The sequence below is a fragment of the Eubalaena glacialis genome, chromosome 13 (assembly GCF_028564815.1).
Source record: "Eubalaena glacialis isolate mEubGla1 chromosome 13, mEubGla1.1.hap2.+ XY, whole genome shotgun sequence".
Lineage (NCBI taxonomy): Eukaryota > Metazoa > Chordata > Mammalia > Artiodactyla > Balaenidae > Eubalaena > Eubalaena glacialis.
Window position 1 is genome coordinate 584707 of NC_083728.1, and position 21099 is coordinate 605805.

The 21099-nt window shown below is 59.3% G+C and overlaps 1 protein-coding gene across 1 annotated transcript in view; it reads right to left on the minus strand.

Annotated features, from left to right (window-relative positions):
- Positions 1-20530, minus strand: part of MYT1 (myelin transcription factor 1) — a 42732-nt gene extending 22202 nt beyond the window's left edge. Inside the window, exons 1-9 of the mRNA XM_061207921.1 lie at positions 20438-20530; positions 12907-12961; positions 11864-11894; positions 6482-6544; positions 5484-5731; positions 3427-4218; positions 2188-2322; positions 1610-1700; positions 425-538 (exon numbers count right to left, since the gene is read on the minus strand). Of these exons, the coding sequence (XP_061063904.1) occupies positions 425-538; positions 1610-1700; positions 2188-2322; positions 3427-4218; positions 5484-5731; positions 6482-6544; positions 11864-11894; positions 12907-12961 (1529 nt within the window). The 5' untranslated portion in view covers positions 20438-20530. The remainder of the gene's footprint in view (positions 1-424; positions 539-1609; positions 1701-2187; positions 2323-3426; positions 4219-5483; positions 5732-6481; positions 6545-11863; positions 11895-12906; positions 12962-20437) is intronic.
- Positions 20531-21099: the final 569 nt, after the last annotated feature.

The following is a 21099-nucleotide window of genomic DNA, read 5'->3' on the forward strand; positions in this document are numbered from 1 at the left end:
GGTAACAATCTGACACATATCTCTGAGTCATTCTGCAGAAACTAAGACCCCCACCCGGTGGAGGATGGTGATGGCATGCCGACCACAAGCACATGGACCCCAGACTGGCTGGAACCGTAAGGCTGAGATTCCCGAAACGTCACCCAATTACCTCACCATCAGCTGATCAGGAGAGGGCCCACGGGCTGACCACCCATCCTGGACCCTCTCCCCTCACACTGGCTGTAAAGACCCTGCCTGAAAGCCATCGGGGAGTCGAGTCTTCTGAGCACAAGCCGCCTGTTCTCCTTGCTCGGCTCTTGTAATAAACCTTGCTCTGCTCCAAACTCTGACCCAGTTTTGGTTTGTTTGGCCTCACTGCACATCAGGCACGTGAACCTGGGTTCGCAAACACCCCTCCCGGTCTGTGATTCATTTCACTCACCTGAGGATCCGATCCGAATTGGAGCTATTCTTGGAAGGATCTCCCGTCTGTGGCTGTTGCTTCTCATGAGATTTGGCTAATTTTTCGGCAGCAGCAATGGGACACCCAGACAAACTAGAGAAAGGACAGGAGGACAGCTGAGCCCTCCTCCAGGCCCCACCGTCTGAGCCGGAAGCCAGGCGTCAGCAGGAGCTCAGGGAAGGCTGTCTTCCCTATAGAGGGGGCCTTTCCCCCAGGTCTGTCCTCAAGCCCTCAAAGCACCTGCTGCTCAGTCAGCTCCTGTTTTTGGAAATTCTAAGCCAATGACACAGAGACAAAACGCACCCTAAAGTTCTTCAAGGCTCTGAGCAAAGGCACCTCCTCTGGGTGGGTCTGGGGCATGGGCCTGCCTCTCACCTCCCTCCTCTCCCCTCACCACCAACCAGAGCTGCTCACATTCTATCAGCCCACAGGCCACGAACTGGGTGCTGACCCTGGAGGACATGGACCACCAGGGTCACACGAGGAGGGCACAGGTCCTTCCCAGGAAAGCACCCAATCCGAGACACCACGGATGCAGCTTCAACTGTCAGAACTGAGAAACTGCGATCAGCCAGGAGAGGTGACATAATCCCAGCCATGTTGGGGAATTTAGCCTCTTCTCAGTGATTGGACCTCAAAAACTCTGGCCAGTCCTTCCAGCTGAGTGTCACTTGCTGGAGCCACTTCACGCCCCGCCACGGCTGCAGCTACCCATGGCTCGGGGCGAGGGCGGGGGATACGGTGACCTCTCACCAGAAGACGGCAGACAACTCAAGCACCAGGGTCTCAGCGCCCCTACAGAGCAGCCAGGCTCGGTCACGGCTGCTGAGGTTCTGCCTTGAGCAAAAGCTAGTGTCCAGAGTTTTCCCAAATCTCAGCAGGACAGGGTCTCTACCTGGCTCTCCCCCCAGGCTGCAGGCCTCCCTGCGCTGCGTGCGCCCATTCTCCCAGCCGCCCTCTGGTCTCTCGGGACCCCCGCTCACAGTGGCACAGGTGACCACACCTCCAGGTGCTGCCCTGCTCCCGCCAAAGGTCTGCCCTGACCTTGCACTCACCCCCCAGGGCGGCACACAGGGAGACCGTGTCCCAGGCTGGGGCACGCACTGCAGGCACCCCCGCCCATGGCCCTCACCATTCCCAGCCCAGCCCGGCCCGGCCCCGTACCTTCTGTGCGTGTTACGGTTGCTATTCACGTGGCCCTGGCCTGTGCAGCCAGGAGTGGGGCACTTGAGCACGTTCTCATGCATGGCCAATACTGCAAGACAACCAGGGGCAGCCGGTGAGCACCCCCTGCTGCGGGGGATGCCGGAGCCCCAGGCCCGGCTCAGTCAGCCCACGCCCCCTTCCATGGCGGCCCTGGCCTCCCTGAGGCAGAAACCAGCTCAGCCTTACAACCTCCCTCCTCTGAACTTAATGGTCACGATTACTGCCCCTCGCCTAGAAGCAAGGACAGCTTTTCTCCTCCTGAGCCCTCAGAACGCAGACAGCGGCCGCTCCCCAGCTCCAGGGCCCGGCCTCCCCTCCTGTGTGCCCGTGTCTGTGGCCGGTTTCCAGGGGCCCTGATCCAGGCTGCCGTCTCAGGGTGAATAACGGGGCACGTGCTCCATGTCGCCACGCTCGTAGGGCCCAAGTCTGGGCTTCTGGACGTGCCAGTCCAGAGGGACAGGGTCCTGGATGGCCACTCCTCCACGTGGACACCATCCAAACACCAGAGGCGGCCTGAGCCGCGCAGAGCTACTCACTCTCCGGGGGGATCCTGTCCTTGTGGGGGCAGCCAGACAGGCTGCGGTGGTGCGGGTACAGCCCAGTGACGTGGCCGGTGCCGTCACAGCCTGGGGTCGGACACTTGATCTCACGCTTCTCAGCTCTTGCGGGATCTAAACACACAAGGCCTCTCAGTCAGGGGGCGGCCAGGAAGCTGGGTGGGAGGTGGTGAGCAGGGAGGCGGCAGGGCAGCTCACGATCCTTCACTCTGGCTGTCCAGAGAGGAGAGTGACCAGACTGCCCAAGAGCCCAGAAGGGACCGTGGCTGGACCGCACGGGGACCCTGGAGAGACCGTCCACACTGGCTGTCTGGGTGGAAAAGCCCACAGATTGCGGCAAGCCACAAACAGCGGGACCTGCGGGGCTTTAGGGAGGACCCCCCGGCTGGTGGCTGGCACCTTCTGCCCTGTCCTGCTAATGTCATGCGAGGGCCACTGGCTTCGGGGGATGGGGGGGAGCCAGGCCTCTGCACAGAGAGGTAAAGCTATGTGACAAGGTCTCTGCCAGGACACGTCCTTTGTATTTGACAATAACGGGGACAGAGGGGCTAAGTGACTTACCCAAAGCAGCTAATAAAGGCCTGGGCAGAAATTTGACCCCAAATCTCAGTCACTGACCTCGTAGAGCCTCTGCAGGCCCAGAGAGGTCACTTTCAGTGTGGGGCAGAAGGGACTGCCTCTCAGGACACGCACGGTCCCCAGAGCATAGCCAGTGTCCCAGAGAAACTTCCAATGGAGCCGTCCGTCCCCTTTGGTAGGGAAGCCACAATGCAGAAGTCACAGACCATGCTCGGAAAGCCCACCCCAGGGAGGGCAGGGCCCTGGCGGGCTCTGTGTGATTTAAATGGGAGGAAGTTGTCCTCTGACCACCAGGCAGGCAGGGGCACCCTAAGGGGCTCACAAGCCTCTCCCGGGCCCCGCCTTCCTGGGCTCGCTGTCACCGGCCTCTCTGTCCAGGACTTGTACGGCGTCTGCACCTCAGCGTCAGTCAGTCCCTGAGAACCAGTCCCACTGTCCTCCGTGGTTCGGGCCTGCTCTGCACTGCCCAGTGCGCCCAGCCTGGCCACCTGCCTCACCGAACACGGGCTGCTTCTGTCTGGCCCACGCCACCTGCCCCCGCCCATGCCCGCCAGCCTGTAAAGGCCTCAGGACTCGTCCCTGGGTCCAGGACTGCGCATCCCTGGGAGGGGGCGGGGCAGGGCCAGGTGCCCAGCCTACCTTTGCTGCAGTAGCTCTTCCGGGTGGCGTCCAGGGGCCTCGCCGCCTTCCCCGGCTCGCCTGGGCCCAGCGGGCCTTGCTCAGCGGGTGGGCATCCCGGCTCGCGGACGGCCCGCACCTGCTCGGCCTTCAGGGCAATGGCCTGCTCCAGGAGGCCCAGGTTCCCGCGGGTCATCATGTCGTACATCTCCGACTCGTCCGTGACTGTGGACTTCTGGGATCTCGAGTCCTCGTCCTTGCCATCGTCGTCGGAGCGCACTTCCACTAGGACGGAGTACGCGGGCTTGGGGCTGGGAGGCGCCGGGCGCCGGGGCTCAGAGGCCTTCGGTGGGGGGACGTGGGGGGCCTCGTCCTGGCAGATCACGTCAGGAGGGGCCTCGTCCTCGTCCTCGTCCTCGTCCTCCTCCTCCTCCTCATTGCCCAGGGCCACCCTCTGCTTGCTGGACTCCTCGCTGGCCACGCCCTCCAGGGACTGGGGACACAGCTCCTGGGAGCGCTCACTGGTGACTTCGATCACCTCCTCTGCGTCCTCCGGCTGGATGAAGACGTCCTTCTCCCCCTCGTCGCTGGTGGCTCCTTCCTCAGCCTCCTCCTGCACCAGGCGCACGATGCCAGCGCCCGGCTTGGCCCCCTGGCCCGAGTCTGCCCCGACCAGTGTCTCTTCAGCGATTTGGCCCAAATTTAGGAGAGAAGTTGCAATGATCTCCTGATAGCTGCTGTAGCTGCCCTTGGAGGGGCCCGTGAGGCTGCTGATGGGATTGGATCCGAAACGAGCCTTGACGGGGCTCCTTCCTGCACAAAATCAGAAACTGTGTGGTAGGTACACGGGGAAAGAGGGCAGGTCTCCAGGCGGGGCTCCTCGAGCCTGCCCCACTGCAGCTGGGGGACACCAAACCCCCAGAAATGGGCTCGGAGTGGCCGTTTTTGTCAGCCCCTCTGCCCAGATCTGGAGGTCACAGTAAGCTTATGTTGGGAGGTAGATGGAGAAATCACCACTGTATTTTGAAGCAGAGAATTACTCTGATATTTTTGATTAACGGTCCTCCCTGTTATGTGTACTTTCTTAAATCAGGCAAATCTACATTTCATAAAATGGAGCTTAAAGAATGGATCAGATTTTTAAAAATTGTTTCATAACTGAGAAGCAGCAAAAGTTGTTTTTAAAGTTTGAGTCTTTTAATTGCCATGGCCAAGAAGCAGTGGGTGCTCACCACACCCAGGCCCCCTGGGATCATCGACAAGGACCCCGCCCCCCCGGGCGCAGCAGCCAGCCCACGTGCTCCCACTCTAGGAGGGGCCGAGCCAGGGCCGATGCCTGAGCACCAGACTCCCTCCTTTATAAGAAACCCAGCAAGCGAGAGTCCCCTGGCCCAGCACCCTCTCAGGCAGAGCCGGGTCCCCAGGAGGGAGGCGGGTATGAGGACCCTCCCTGGAGTGGCTCCAAAATGAAATAAAAATCCACCTCAGGCCCTGAGAGGGGAGAGCGCCAGAAGCTTGGAGGTGTTGGGGGGTTTGGGCCTCAGGCCTCAGCCACATCCCCAGGACCCTACAGCCAGCCAAGGTCTCGGGACGTGGACGTGTCCCACCTTCACACTAGTGTTTGCCAAGGGCTGGGGGCCCCGCAGGGAAGAAGGTGCCAGCAGGGAGACCCCCTCAGTTCCCGCTGCCCAGCCCAGCTTCCCTGAACACCCGCACCATCACCCCTAATGCCAAGCAGACCCCTTGCCCCCCCCCCGCAGGTGGCTCTCCTGAGGCCACGTGGGGCGGGTCTACCTGAGACCCCGCCACACAGACACACAGCCACGTCCATCTGTCCGTCCATCTCTCACACACACAGACACACATCCAGATGCACAAGGTTCACCCACAGATGAGCCTCTGGGCCCCCCGAGCCCCAAGCGCCAGCCCCTCCCCAGGAGGCCTTGCAAACGTCAGACAAGCGGAGCTTGTTCTCAGCAGGGCTTCCTCGCTCGCGGGAGCCCTGCCTGCTCACAGGCTGCGATTCTCCGGGGCCACACTAAGCGCCTTTATTCAGGAGAGAAAGAGCAACAAAGCACCTTCAGCTGGCTCGGGGCGATGAATGTCCTCCTGTCCTGACGCCGCAGCCTCGTTCTCCTCCGCAGTTCCTTCCGATTCACCAGAAACAGAGGCGCCCTTCACCTCGGCATCATCGCTGCCGTCGCTCTCCACGCCATAGCCCTCGTCCAGAGCCAGCTTCAGGGGGTGCGCCTTCCGCTTGGACCCCAGGTGCTCGGCCTCGGCGCCCTCCAGCTTCCTCTTCTTGGCCAGAGGGCAGCTCAGCAAACTGGGAGGGAGGAGGCCGGGCCACCCTGTCAGCACCTCCCGGGCCCCCGGCCTTCACCCTCTGCAGCGCTTCCCCTGTCCTGAAAATCTCTCTCTGCATCTCATCACCACCCCTCCGCCAAAGACCCAGACTCAAGACTGGCAGGTTGACGTGTTCAAAATTTTACAGTAATTGTCCGCATTAAAAAGGGCCTGATTGTGCTTTAAATTTCACTTCCTGCTTCTCTGGGAAGGCCTAACCTCAATGGCCCTGTCCACGCCAGAGTCATTCCCCCTGGGATGCCCAGGGGTGGGGGCCGGCCCAGGCTGCTCTGCTCCGTGGGCACCGCCCCCCAGGCAGGTCGTCAGGAGTGCCCAGGCCCTTCCTTCTCCGCCTCCAGACCCTTCGCACCCTCACCCACCCCCTGAACCTGGCACCGCAGTCGGGGCCCCCTGAGGTCCAGCAGACCCCCGGGATGACAGCAGTGAGAATAGCCAGCCCGTGTGTGCCGGCTCTGCTCTGGGCTCTCCCGCACAGACACCTCCGGCCTCACAGCAGCCCCGAAGGGGAGACACCGGAAAGGCATGCCACAGACGCGCTCGGCCTCCCAGTATGAGGGTCACATGGGAGGCCACCGCAGCTCGGCAGCCAAGAGCAGAGGTGGAAGGTTCTAGACCCACAAAGGGTCCCAGAGCAGGAGAGGAGCTCCAACCCCCCAGCAGCCCAGCCTCTTTCCCAGGAACCTTGCTGAGGGCCCTCCAGCCTCCTTACCTTCGGTGCCTGGAGTACTTGCCCCGGATATGTCCCGAGCCCGTGCATCCGGGAGTGGGACAGCTGCGGGGGAGACAAGCAGGAGTGGTCACCTGGGGGTGGGCCCCGTGGGGCATGGGGAGAGGGTCCGAATCTCAGGGCCCAGCCCAGACCCTCACCCTAGGAAGCAGAAGATTGTCTCCAGACAGTTCATCTCAGAATGGCTGCTTGCAGTTTGCAAAAAAGTAATGAAATAACTCACCCCCATTTATATAAATGAATGGCTCGTTACAATTTTATGAGAGTGTTTAATTAAAGATCTGTGTGTATGAAATCAAGGCTGGACGACTTCCTTTTTCCACAACGAGTCTTTCCCACTGCAGGCAAACCACCACCAGGCTTCCAGGGGACTGGGAACAGGGAACCTCCAGGGCGCTCCCAGAACCAGCACCTGAAGCTGGCCCAAGGGCAAAGCACGAACACGGGGATCCTCCATGGCCTTCAAGACGCTGCGAGGCCCTGCCAGGCGTGCCCTTCGCTGGCACACTGAGCCGACGCCCCCAGGCAGGAACAACTCTGCAAAGGTGCAGTTTTGACCCAAGCCACAGGACCCCGGCTGGAGGTGGCAGCAAAGACCCCACTCCAGAACTTGCAGCCTGGTGTGATCCCAGCTTCCCACGAAGGGCGGTGAAGCCAGGAGGGCCGATGACCCAGGAGCTGCCGTGAGACCTCGGTGGGGCGAAGCCTGGCCTCTTACAGCTCCAGGAGTTCCTCTCCCTTCACCATCATCTGTCTCCCCACAGAACCAGATGGTGGGAAGCTCTGGAAACTTCCAGTCATGGGCACAGACCACCCAACCCACTTCCCCAGGAGTCAGCTCCCCAGGGCAGCAAGGGCCTGTGTGGGGCTTGAGGCCAGGGTCCTGTGGGCTTTTGAGACGGCGAACCCGTGGTGGAAACAGGGGGAGCCCGAACTCCTCCCGGGAGGGATCACCGCAAGGTGCCGCCATCCAAGAAGGGACAACCTTGTCGTCACAGGGTCTGAGCCCCCCACCTCCGAGCAGGCTCTCCCAGAGCCTGGGAAGGAAGGCTGTGTGGCCCCACCGACACCAGTGGGCTCCTGAGGCTCAGAAAGGGGCACCACTCTGGACCTCTGTCCAGACACACTGATGTGTCTAATCTGATTGACCACGGACCTGACTACAGAGGACTGTGGGGTCCCACCGGCCGGCAGGCCATACTCGCTGACGGATCAGCAAGAAAAAGAACAGTCCGTGGAGGCAGGGTCGCGCCCCCCAACTCAACGGTGGCCTTAGCGGGAGCCGGGGTCTCTGAGGGGGACGCACCCTGCAGCCCCCCATGATGAGGCCACCGTGGCTCGTCTCCTGGTGTTTAAAAGAAGAGAGGAAAGGAGAGAGGGAGGAGAGGGAGAGGAAGGGGGAGGATGGGGGGGAAACATGCGAACTTTACTGTGCGTTTCCTTTCCAGACAGACAGGACTTGCTGCTGCCCAAGGCCTCTCACTCTGAAATCTATGCCCCACACTTGCTGTCACTTTCTCAAGAACTAGCTTTGAGACTCTTCACAAAAGCTCCTTGTTATTGGGGATTTGAAGCTGAGGTCCCAATTAGTCAATTAATCACTGAGTCAGTCAGGCAATTAGGTGCCAGCTGCTGTGGCACTGGCACTGCCCCCAAACACGTCACCTGCTCCGAGCCACACCTCCGCCCACCAGTTCAGAAGCACCTGGCCTCCAGCCCTGAGGGCCAGCCCCTCCAAGGGCAGTGGGCCAGGCACGCACCACATGTGCAGAGCTGCCAAGGGCCACTCTGGGAGAGGAATCTGGAGACCCCCTTCTCCCCATGTGCCAGCAGAGAGAGTACCCGTTGAAAGCGACCTGAGACCCAGCCGGGGCCCCAGGGGTTCAGTGCCAGCAGGTCACCCTATGGGCACCCCCAGTGCTGGTAGGATGCCCTCTGTGTGCTCGGGGCCAGAGGGCAGGGTGAGGCACCAGCTCTGGTTCCAGGCCTCTGGAGCCCCTCCCCAGCATGGGGGAAGAGGGGGACCCGGCCAAGCCCTCCCCCGATGCCCCAGCATGGCGCCGCGTGTGGCAGAGACAGGGAGGTGGGCAGAGGGCCTGCCTGCCGTCAGCCTGAGCAGGGTCCTGGCGATGGCTCGGAGGCATCTGAGGATCTAAACATAAACAGTAGTTCTCAGGCCGTGGCGGAGGCTGGGAGGAGCCATGCCCCAGCGGGAGCCCCTGGAAGGGACTGGCTTCCCTCCGGCCCCGTGGAGGCAGGTAGAGGGCTCCCCACTCCCTTCTGTCGCCTTGGCAGGAGCTGGCCACTGGCTCAAGAGGAGGCCCTCAGGTGAGGACAGGCGGGCTGGGGACTGGGGCGCGGGCGTGGCAGACGGGCGTCCTTCCCGGGACTGGGAGACGCCCCAAGGATGCTCCGAGAGGGGTCCACCCACTCCCTTCTGCAGAGAGGGCGGCGCCCACCTTCCCTGCGTAAGCCACCTCCCACAGCGTGGACAGCAGACGGGCCCCATGGAGACCGGGGCGGGGGGGGGGTCTGCTGGCTCTTCACTGCGCAAAGGGAAAGGCCACCAGACCCGCTTGTTTTCTCTCAGGGACTCGGCTTCACGGCAGAGCAAGAGCTGAAGGGGCTCCGGGTGGGAGGAGGCAGCTGGGAGTCCTGCTTGGTCCAGGCCCACCCGCTCCTCAGCTCGTCTCCTAGCAACCGCCCCTCGCCGGCAAGCGGCTCCCGGAGTCTCTGCTTGAGCTGGGGAAGGGGCCACCGGGGGCGGTGGGCCACAGACTGGGTCCACAGGGCGCAAGTCCCTCGTCCACAGAGTGAGTCCTGCGCGTACAGCTTCCCTGTGACCCGCGCTCCCGTCAAGTGATCCCGAAGGGGTTCCTCTGACATCCCAGCGGCGCGTCTGCCCCAGGGTCGCTCTCCCTGTGCTGGCGCCCACTGCGAGGGCCCCGCCGGGACCAACCACAGCCCGCCACGTGCTGGGAGCAGGAGTCGGGCTTGCAGCGCCTGCCCCTTCCCGCGGGGTGAACGCACAATCACAGCGCCTCATGGATCGTGCCCCACGGGTGGCTCGTAGCCAGCAAACAGTCGTGAACTCAGGCGTGAGTGGCACGTTCCACGTGGATTTCCCTCTAAGCACCGATTCTCAGAAGCGGGAAGAATTGCTGAGGACGTGGTTGCTAGAACACGTCAGTGCGTTTCTCCCCAGTTTCTCCATCAGATTGCATGCGGGTCTCACTATTACCGTGTACACAGGGTGAGACCAAGAGATCGATGACGCTGGACAAAACCCAGATGCTCACACAATCCCCTTACTTACACTGGCCAAGTCCGCTCTTAGAACATTTCAAAACAAATCTACTCTGGGTCATTTTTACTTCAAAGTTTCAAGAGAAACCTAGCCCTTTGGGTTTGCCTTTCCAATCTCCTCCATTACTTCATCTGTTGCCAAAATTAACAGCTGTTACCACAACTCAAGTCCTGTGCCCAGCCTCCTCCCCCTCATTGTCCCCAGGATGTCCCCAGGTGAACGTCACGTAGCCCAAGGGAAGCAGCACCTCCTCCGGGAGACCTGCTCTCCACCCTGTGGCCCACGGCCCCTCTGAGCGTCATGTGGGGTCTCCTCCAGTGGTCCACCCGCAGGCCCCTACCCTCCAGGGAGCTGACCACTGTGCTCCATGCAACTCCCAGGGGCCTGGCTTGGCTGCTGTGCCCCCCTCACCCTCCAGCCCTGCAACCAGGACTGGCCCTTGAGCAGGAGGGTGTGTGATTCAGCTATTCTGGCTGCATGAATTCTAACCCTCTGAGCCTCAGTTTCCACACTTCACAAGTGGGGAAACACCACCAGCCGCCAGCGCTTCCATGAGAATCCCTGAGATCGGACGGCACTGTGCAGCCGCTGCAGGGCTCGCCACATGCGTGGGGCTCTGACCACCGCTCCCACGTCCTTCCCCTCCCGCCTCCAAGTTACAGCCGCAAAGGTTGGAGAGATGCTGGGATGTTTTGGGGTCTCATTTTCCTGACTGGCAAAAGCCATCCACTCAGCCACTATCTGGTGAAGGATAAGATGGTCCCAGCCCCAGATGTGTTCACTGTCTAGTGAGAACCTTCACCCCTAAGAATGTAGTAGTGGCTTATGCCCTGGAACCATGCAATTAGGTGGAGAGAGCTGTTCCAGGCTGGGGCAGAGGGAGCACGAAAGAACAGCATCCACCCTCAGCAACTAGAAAGCTCTGTTTGCCTCCATCCGCGAGTCTGGAAGCCCACAGAAATGTCCATCAGGGAGTGGCCATCACCCGCAAGCCCGCAGCACAGGCGGAGCAGCACCATGGTGAGCTCAGCCCCAGAGCTGCCCCAGAGCTGCCCCAGGGGCGGGAGGTGGGCTCGGAGCCCCTTCATCCCTCCAACAAGCCTCAGGCAGGTTACCTTGGCCACAGTTCAAGTCTGGCCCCATCTCACAGGAAATTTATAAAAATTAGACAGGGCATCCAGAGCCCACCTGGCACATTGGGGGCCCTCCCTTCCTTCTCCAGTGTTCTGAGCCAGATGCATTGGCACTACCCCTCGCCCGAAAAGGGGGATGCGAGAGGCTGGTTTCCTTGCCAGTCACTGGACACCATTCACTGGAGCTCTGTCTGGGCAAGATGGCCCAGGGGCCGGCCCTGGGGACCCCGGGAAGAGCCCAGGCCCACAGAACCTGCAGTCCACAGGCCACGTGGGGTGGTGCTGGGGCAGTCCAGCACGTAAGCATTGGGGTGGCTTTCTCTCTGGCCTCCCCCCAGCCCCTCCCTTCCACACACACACAAAGGCTTTGGCCAAGCTCAGGACGGAAGCCAGCAGGCGAGGGCAAGTCGACCTCTGGGGAGGAAGCCTGGCCCCCCCTGCTTCAACCCAGCAAATTGCCGTGTGTCTGTCCTCCCTCCTGTTCAGGATGCCCGTCCCTGTGAGGCCAGCCTCGAATCTGGAAAGTCACAGAGCTCAGCCGATACATAAGCCACTGCCTGCCCTCAAGTCAGTGGAAGACTCGGGCGTGGGACAGCCTGTGCCCTCATCTCTGGCCGAGGAGCCACTAAGACAGCACCTTGCTGCTGGCTGAGGACCATGGTGACAGTCATGTCCGAGGGGTGACAAGGTGTGAGCACATCTGTGCCACCGTGCGAGGCTGGCTGCGTGGTGGCGCCAGGACCAGGTGGGAGAGGACGAGGCAGGGCGAAGACAGATGCACACAGGCCAGGCAGAAAGGGGCCTCGTCAGGAAAAGCAGGGGCCCGGGCGCGGTTGCTCAATTCCAAGCACCCAGTGCAACGTTTAGGACGAATGGGGTCACAGGCGTGCACCATGCTGGGTGCGGGCAGGAAACCTTTCTTACCTGAGGTCGGCACCTGTGGGCTCTGGGGGAGCTGAGTGAGAGAAAGAGAAACAGGGAAACTCGTGTGGGAAGCAGAACTGAAAAGGCACGTGTATCTTCACAGCACAAGCGACTGAAGAGCGGGGGCGACCCCCGTCCTGAACCCCGCTTTCCCTGGCCTCCTAGAATGTCCTCCAGGGTCTCACGGAGGGAGCTGCCTCCTCCAAGCCGGTGCTCATGTCAGACCCCACCCCGCCGGTGGCTGCTGGTTTTGCAGAGTCGGACAGAGGCCCCAGCTAAGACAGGCTCCCTGGGACAGCATCTCTTTCTCTAATCTCAGGGAGAAGTCAGCTTCTGGCTGGAAAGAGGACCCAGAGGATGAAGCTGGCTGGAGAAGAGAACAGGTGGTCCAAGCACCTGGTCCCTCAGTGATGGGGCCTCTGGGACAAGAACTTTCGGGAGTCTGCCTGGCAGACACTTGAGAAGCTCGGGGCGTCTGGCCCCTCCTTGAGGGCCACCCACGCCCAGGAGCAGTGTGTGCCCTGTGGTGTCGGGGTGGCAAGGCTGGCCAGGGTGTCGGGACTCGGTCCTTGCCGAGCAAGCAGGGCCTCAGCCCCTCTCCCCACCCCAGTGCCAGTTCAACCCAGCAACATCCCAATGCCCTCAGCGCCAAGACTAACCTCCTGGGAGGCAGAGAGGCTAGTGGTGTGAGGCTGGCGGCCTCTCCTTCCCAAACAGAGCAGGTCTAACCAGGTTTTGCTTTCCCCACTCTGCAGCGCCGGGGCTGCCACCTCATCTCCTCCCCAGCAGGAGCATCTGGGCCAAAAGCCCCCCAGTGGCCGTGGCCCTCAAATGCACCCTGAGGCTGAAGAAGCCTGAGGCCACCAGGTGCCCAGCGTAGGGGAGGAGCGTCCCAGGGGCGAGGCACTGCTGCGGGATTCTGTCCTCCTAAGGACAACTGCTGCGGAAAGTGGCATTTACAGCTTTAGGACCTGGGACTCTTGGCCAGAGACAGGCTGTGGACGGCCCAGGCCAGACTGCTGGGAGGGGAGGATGGAACTCACCTCGGAGGGCCTTGGATCTTGTACGAGCTCTCTTTTCGTCATTTTCTAAGCTCATCTGCAAGTAAAAACAACTGTTCGTCATTTTCTAAGCTCATCTGCAAGTAAAAACAACCGTGCTGTCAACAGGAAGAAGGCAGAACCACCCCTGTGTCTGCAGCGTCACCTCCAGGCATTTTCTGCCTCAAGCTTCACCGGTGCCTGTGAATCTGACACAGGAGACAAGGACCAGGTCACAGGGCAGGAACGGCCTGCAGACCTGCGAGCAGCAGGTGAGGCGGAGGCGCTTCGGGGCGGAGACCGCTGGCCCCGTCGTGTCCCTCGTCTCCTGCTCGGGGCCCTCCTGCTGCCCCCAGGCGCACATCCGAGGAGGAAGCTGCAGCACCAAGCCTACATTAACGTCGGGGTGTCGTAACACACGGTCCCCTGGCGACACCACCCACCGCAGACTCTGACCCCGCCGTGCTGAGAGCCCAGCTTCCCCTGGGAGTGGGTGACCCCGGCACTCGAGGGTCGTCTTGTCAGAAACAGGTGCCTGGGACCTGAGCGGGGCCCTGTCCACCGTGCGTTGTCCCACGGAGAGCCCAGGGGGGCAGCCTGAGCTTGGGGACCTGATCGTCCTCCACATGAGCTGGACACCCCGAAGCGTGGGCGCTCCCGGCAGCACAGGGGCCTCCAGGCACCACTGCCCAGTGGAAGAGAGTGCAGGCCATCCACATCGTTTAAAACTTTCTAATAGCCACGTTACAAGTGTAAACAGAAGCGGGTGAAATTGATTTTAATACTGAACTTTACTTAGCCCAGTCTCTCCGAAACATTATCATTTCAACAGTATCAACAGAAAAAGTTATGAACGGGACTTTGTTTAGTGCTAACTCTTAGAAATCCTGCACATGTCCTGGACTCACAGCCCCTCTGAGTTTGACCAGCCACATGCCAAGGGCCCATGGCCACGGCACTGGCTCTGGAGGTGGGAAGCAGACGGGGGTGAGAGCTGGTAGGAGTGCAGGCCGAGGTGTCACCTGGACCCGACACACAGGCCACCCTCCCAGAGATGTTGACTCCCCCAGGAGAGAGTGAGTGGAGGCCCTCGAGGGGGACGGGGACCCCGCACTGTCCAGACCCCGCACGTCCTCTGGCTACCCTGCCTGAGCCCATCAGCTTCTGCCCCGAATTCTCTGCCTCAGACCCACTTCCATGGGGGATGCTGCCCACGTCCTGTCCATCCAGGGAACGAGGCAGAGCCCCGGGAGGGCAGGGACGCCCCCGGGGCACGGGTCATCACACGGGATCCTCAGCCTGGTCTGGGCAGGAGCAGGAGATAGAAGGGGCCCTCTTCCCAGCAGGTGTGCCCTGTGGTCAGGGAGGGGAGGGAGCAGCCCCACCTCCCAGGCCCCCAAGAGGCCATCAGAGCAAAGCCAGGCGGTGGGAACGGAGCAGCCAGAGAGGGGCTTCAGTCCCCAGAGGCCAGCACGGGGCAAGCAGCTAAGGTCCCGCTCAGGAAGAAAGACGAGGGACTCCTCCCATTAACTCCCCAGCTCGTAAGCTAGAACTTGCAAAGTGAGCCCCCCACCCTGGGCAGCATGAACGTACAGAGATTCACGTGCTGTGTCAAGGACGGAAACCACAGCCTGGGGTAATTTACGCAGCCGTCCACTCCCGGAGGTAGAGCTGAGAGCTATGCGTTTACAGCCTCCCGACAGCACGGACGACAATTACTATAATTTCTATTTTTAAAGCAGAGTTCCCCATGGACCAATGGCTCACATTTAAAGTGAAGAGAGGAGCAGGTGTCAAAGGGACTTCATTACATTTATGAGCCTTCAAATGTCGTCTGCGCTGAGCCCAGCACAGCGGCTTCCGATGCAGTGGCACAAAGGGGCCGAGGCGTCTGATTGCCAGGCCGCTCTCAGCTGAAATGCAATCTACAGCTCTTTTTTTTTTTTTTTTTTTTTTTTTTTTTTGTCAGTTTTCCCAAGGAAATTGGCGATCCTTCTGCTAGGTTAAAGCGTGCCTTGGCAATTTGGATTTCCTGAAGATAAATTATTCAAAGAGCACAGAATAGAGAGGGTTGCAGGATGCGTACGGGCGCTGCTTGCACACTGCAAGCTCCTGTTGACAGAGCTGACAGCTGTGGCATTCATTCTGCCAAGCACCTTTCCATTTGCAATTTATCTGCATCAAATGGTCAATAAGTGAGAAGTTCTCTCCAGTGCACGGAGCTTTGATGTGAAAAGGGAAAAACCTGAACCACGGGAGGAAGAACTAGAGTCAGCGCTTCAATATGAGAATGAGCTTCTAAGAGGCGGATGCCGCCATCGACGGGCAAGCAGGGAAACCTTGATTTCTGAGCCAGCTCCACTGGGTTTTTACTGTCTTCCTTCTCCGAGGGTGGTTCTCTGCATCCTCCCACCCTCAGCACTGGTGCCTCACGTGTGGATGGGTGGCCCTGCTCAGCCTGCTGGCCGCCCCGCCTTCTGCCCCCATCGCAGCAAGACAGGCCAAGACAGTGAGACACTTCCCAATTTTTCATTAATTTATTTTTTAAAATTCTTCCCTTGTTCCGAGCACAAACCAGTCAAGTCTGTTTCTGAAAGGCCCACACATAGTTGAGTGACCTCCCACCTGGAGGATGAAAGGCCCCGTCCCGGCCTAGCCGGCCTCAATGCCCCCACTGTGGGGCTAGTGATCTCTCAAGACCTGGTCCACGCTGCTTCTGTGACGCCAACTGCATTCCACCACCAGCGGCCTGTCTACGGCTGCCCTGGGCTCCCTAAACCAGCTCTTCGCTCTAATTAATATTTCAGTCGTTCTGTCTTCAGTAGGAAAACTATGGGAGAATAATTTACAAACGCAAACACACCCCGTTTGGCCACATCTCTCTATTTTTTTATTATTTATTTATTTATTTTTTGGCTGCGTTGGGTCTTTGTTGCTGCGCGCAGGCGTTTCTCCGTTTGCTGTGAGCAGGGGCTACTCTTCGTTGCGGTGCACGAGCTTCTCATTGCAGTGGCTTCTCTTGTTGTGGAGCACGGGCTCTAAGCACGCGGGCTTCAGTAGTTGTGGCTCGTGGGCTCTAGAGTACAGCTCAGTAGTTGTGGCTCACGGGCTCAGTTGCTCCGCGGCACGTGGGGTCTTCCCGGACCAGGGCTCGAACCCGTGTCCCCTGCACTGGCAGGTGGATTCCCAACCACCGCGCCCCCAGGGAAGCCCCGACCACATCTCTTAACCAGCGAGAACAGTCTCTTCGCCCTTCTTCTGAACCTGCTTTGTTGTGTCACGTGATGGTCTCACTCAAGGGGGTGGCAATGCTTGCTTCTGTTTTGTATTTTTTGGAAAGTTAAGGGTAATCGTGTAAGCTCTTCTTAAATGTAAACGGTTCTCACAATGACTTGTTACAAAAACCAGCCCCTTCCACATGGCACCCTTGCCAAACCTGAGTTCCCAAGTTGGATGTTTACAAACTCGGGGACCAAGAGGGCAAACGTGAAACCAGCAGCTTCTTAGGCTGTGGTTGTGAGAAGGGCTCTCAGAGTCCAGACGCACAGCCAGTAACACAGTTAACAGGGTGGCCTCTCCCCCAGGAATGTCCAGTCAGAGGTCCAACGGGCTTTGTGCCGATCTTCAACTTTAGCCCCAGAATCCAGGTCTGCCCGCCCCCTGCCCAGTTCAGGGGCCTGCAGGCGGTTTCTGGAGGGGCGCCTCCCCCGTTTCTCTTTCTTGCTCGGTCATCCTCCCTCTGTCTGTCTGTCTCTCTGTGTCTCTCTGAATCTCTCTCTCCGGCTCTCTCCCTCTGTCCCTGTCTCCCTCTCCCTGACTCTCTCTGTCTCTCTCTGTCTCTCTTTCATTCTCTTTTCTTCTTGGTTCTTCCCGGGGCCTTCACAGATGAAGAGCTCGCCCCCTCTCCACCCTACACCACGTCCCTGCCCTTCTGCACCGCGGCTAAGGGCTAGACGAAAACCAGACTCCACGCTGGAGCCTGGCCCTGAGCAGCCCTTGGATGTCGGCTGACTCTCTGGCCCCTGCGGGCTGTCCTGGCCTGAGTAGCACCAGCTATGCGACCCGAGGCAGCAGGTCCCTCCCTCCAGAGAAGGGGAGCTCGGGGGGCGTCGGGGGGGAGCTCAAGAGGAAGGGGCTGCTCAGCCGTGGGAGCCTGGGTGGGAGTGGGGAGGCCCCGTGGGTCAGAGAGGACCTGAGGACATTCAGGGAAGAGGGCCTCAGGGGGCGAGTGCCCCTGACCCATGGAGATGGTGCACCCTTGGGTGGCCAGCACCTCTCAGTGGTCAGGCCTGCGTCCTCCCTCTGCACCCCCTCTCTCACTCTCCCCCTGGGCCTGCTCAGCTCCATCTGAAATAAGCTCAACCATTCATGTTTTTGAGGTCAGTGTCTCCCTGCAGAGATCTCATTCACTGCTCGGGGCATATTGTGGAAGGTCAGACAAACAGGCAGATGGACAGACAAATTGGGACAATCTGAAACATCTCTGAGATCTTGGAGCTGGAGAAGGTGGCCAGGAGCCGTCAGAGCAGAGACCAGAGCCCCGAGCTGCTGGAGAGTCCAGGCCCCCTGGGACCACAGAGGACTCACCCTGGCCCTGGGCTGGAGGAGGAAGTCCAGGAGCTCAGGCTAGCGCTCCATTTTACTTAGGACGCGTTCCTGCAAAGCTGGGGGTTAGAATGGACTTAGGGTAACTTTTAAAATGCACAAGATTATTTGGGTGATAGCGTCCCTTTTCCTCCGGGAAGACCCAGACGGAGAAGGGGGAGTGTCTGCTGACTCGCAGGACCAGGCAGCCTGCCTAGAAGGAGGGGGTGACGTGGGGAGAAGAGGGCAGAGGAGGGGCACAGTCTGGGCTGGTTTTTTTCTCTCACCGTGTGCACAGCCTGGGGGCAGAGTGTTGGGACAAATCCATGCTCCTACCTCTGGGGAGACGCTCCCCTGAAGGATTTCAGAGCAGCTTTCAAGTACGTTCCCTGCTCCCTCTCCCACCAAGCATTCCAGTGGAACCCTCCCCACCCCCAGCCCAGCCTGCACGCCGCCGCAGGGGCAGACCCAAGAGCAGCCCCCTGCTTTGAAGATGCTGAAGTCCTGCTGTCTCAGGGACCCTCAGCATACATCCTGCTCTCCATTCTCTGATGGCTGAGGCTAAACCACACACCCGCACCCCTGCACCTCCTGACAGCTGTCACAGCACCCCTGGTTCCTGGCGGTGACGACTGTGTCCCCCTTGGAGGATGCCTGACTGTGTGTTTGAAAATCTCTGACACTCCACCCATTGTTCAACCGACTGGCGGCTGAATAGACCAGCCCTCTCCTTGGGTTGTAGAAAGGACACCCCGTGGAGCATTATTTAATACACGTCTTGGGAGGGGCTCTCCTGGCATCTCCAGGCATGGGGTCATGGCTCACTCCAACCCCTACATTAAAATTATAACTACATAATAGACACCCTGATACAGCAGCCATGCCTGGGTCCATCTGTCTAAAACTTCAGCATAAATGGAGTTTCCACCTTCTCGGGGTAGAAATCTAGCCACATCCAATGGGGCAGGTCAGAGGACACACCCGGCGCCACCTCCTTCCCTCGCCAGGAGCGTCCACTGGGGTGGCAGGAAGGAGGCCCTGCTGAGCATTCATGCAATCACCCTGCCCCTGGGTTGCATATCTCTAGTCATCCACTGAACACCCATGATCTGGGGCCCAAATGCTTCATTCTTCAAGGTCAAGAAGAGGTTTAAGGTCCTACCATCCATACCTACTCCTTTTCTCCTTAAGCTTATTTTAAAAAAAAAAGCCCAACGCCCAGCACTTCCCACAAAGCACACAACCACCTGATCTTGTCTAACAGCCCCTTCCAAACCCACCTCTGAGCTGTCCACACGCCTGGTGCTGAACTCAGAGGCCGAGGCGGCTGTGACCACCTCCCACACAGGACTCCTCTGCTCCCCCTGCCCTCCAGGCACCGAGCTCCCCAGCTCCCCACCTCCTTCTCGGGCCAGTCCTGCCATTGTGCGTGCTCTGCCCTCTTGTGTCCCCACCCCTTCTTGGCCTCCTCAGTCAGAAGGTGCCCCCGGCGCCAGCCCCATAGTCCCTCCTTCTCTGGCTCACTCTTCTTAGCTTCTCTGCTCAGAGCAGTAACTCTGGCCCTGCCTGCCCAAACTAGAGGAAATGACCCTAATGGAGCAGCTGTGAAACTGTCGGCGCTGGGGGAGAAGCTGAGCGTGGCCACCGGGCATGTTCCCAGCAGGTCCCACACGCTCCAAGCTTGTCACACCTGAGCCGCGGGGTGACTGCAGCCTTCCTACCTGTCCCTTACACAATGCCAGCCACTGTGAAGACACGGCACCCAGAGCCCCTGGCCTCAAATCAAGTCGCTTCTTGGTCACGTGATCCCTGAGTGCGCAGGGCCAGATGGGTGAGGCGAGTGCGGCATTCCGTCAGGTGCAAATTTAAGGGGGAAACAAAACTAAGTGATCAAATTAAATAATAATTTAATGCAATATTTTAAAACATCTAAATTAATGCAAAAATTCCATGATGAGCAAAATAACAAAACTTTCAATAAAGACCGGGCCAGCATTACTGTATGTTCCTTCTGCATCAGGCTCAGACGTGGCTCGGCAGAGCACTGATGATCACACAGGAATAAGAGTGTGCGTGGAGGTGCTTGATGAGGTGCTAGGACAGACCCATTCCATGTACATTCCAGTCACCAGACTCAAAAGAAAAATGCTGGGCTTCAAGCGTAAAATACAGCACCCTCAAATGAGGTTGCCGCCTAAAACTTCACAGCCCTGCCTGTCTATAGCCTGGGCTGCCACTTCTTGGTGGCCATGCTCTGGGTCATGGCTTGGATCCTTGATGGAGAGCGTCTACATGTCAAAGAATATGAGAGATCAGAATCTGAGATCTGGGAAGGGATGCCCACCAAGCCCGTTGTCACCCACACTTCCATCTCTGAGGGTCACCTGAGCCTGGGGACCTGGCCTCACCCAGAGCACATCATGGGGAGTGAACACATCCAGAATCAGAGGTTTGGTGTGGCTATGAGTGCGTGCGATATCTGGGCTTGGAGCACCCCTGTGGAGGTGGAGTGCCCGAGCCGCCTCCACCAGCGAGCTCCAGGCAGGTATGAGCAGGGCACCACAGGCCCCCACTTGGGAAGATTGCAATAAACCAGACCAGCGGAACTCAGGCGTCCCTGCAGCAAAGGCTGCCCAGCGAGCAGTGGGGAGAACAGCAAGTACTGAAGTGCACCGGGGAGCCCGGGTGGGGCCGGGTCCCAGAGCAGGGACCTGGCAGTCGTGGGACCTGCTGTCACATTTTAGTTTTACTCTACTCAGAGTCACTTTTCTTCCTTTAATTTTAAAGTGACAAGATCATTGATGGTCCTAGCCTCCACTTATTCTTTGCCTAATCTAGACTGATAATGACTAGACCAAAAGTCACCTCCATGCTCCACGCCAAGGAGTGAGAAGGACCCTTGCCCGGAGCCAGGGGCCCCAGGTTGGGGGCTGCGCTCCAAGCACCTCACCTTGCCGTGTCCGCCCAGGAAGAGTCTCGGGGTCCTGCAGTTGTTGGTCTTGTCTCCGTGCGTCCACGTCTGACTCAGCAGCTCACCCCGGAACTCATTTTCTGAGAGTCAGAAAAAGAAAACCTAATGAACGCCAGCTGTGCCAGCTCAAGGGGAGAAATCGAGAAACTTGGGCCGCTCTTGTACACAGCACTCGTACGGTCCTTGTTTTCTGGAATCCGCCAGAAAGACACCCAAGGTCATGGCCCCATGACCGTCTCAGGAATAAAGGACAGGAGCTCTTGGGGGAAAATCACTCTCCGCTTCGGACAGTCCTCAGAGGCTTCTAGCACCCTCACCCCTGCACCATCGTCCCAGCTCTTGCGCTGTTTCATGGAACATGTCAGGAAGTGGGGGTGGATTTCCACTAACAGCCACTCCGACCAGGGGGCTGGCACAAGTCAGGTGAGGTCCAACGCTTTGCCTCCCCTTTGCCCGGGTTCCCGGCATCTTTCCTCTCCCTGTGTTTCTGCCTCTCTCCAGGGCAATACTTCCAGTTAATATTTAATTCCTCACATAAATTCACACGTCAAAGCAGAGGCTAAAGGCATCAGCTGGACCGGACAAAGAAATGCATTGTGTACCTATTCCTTGCACGGCACTCCCTTGTTTCCATGACAACC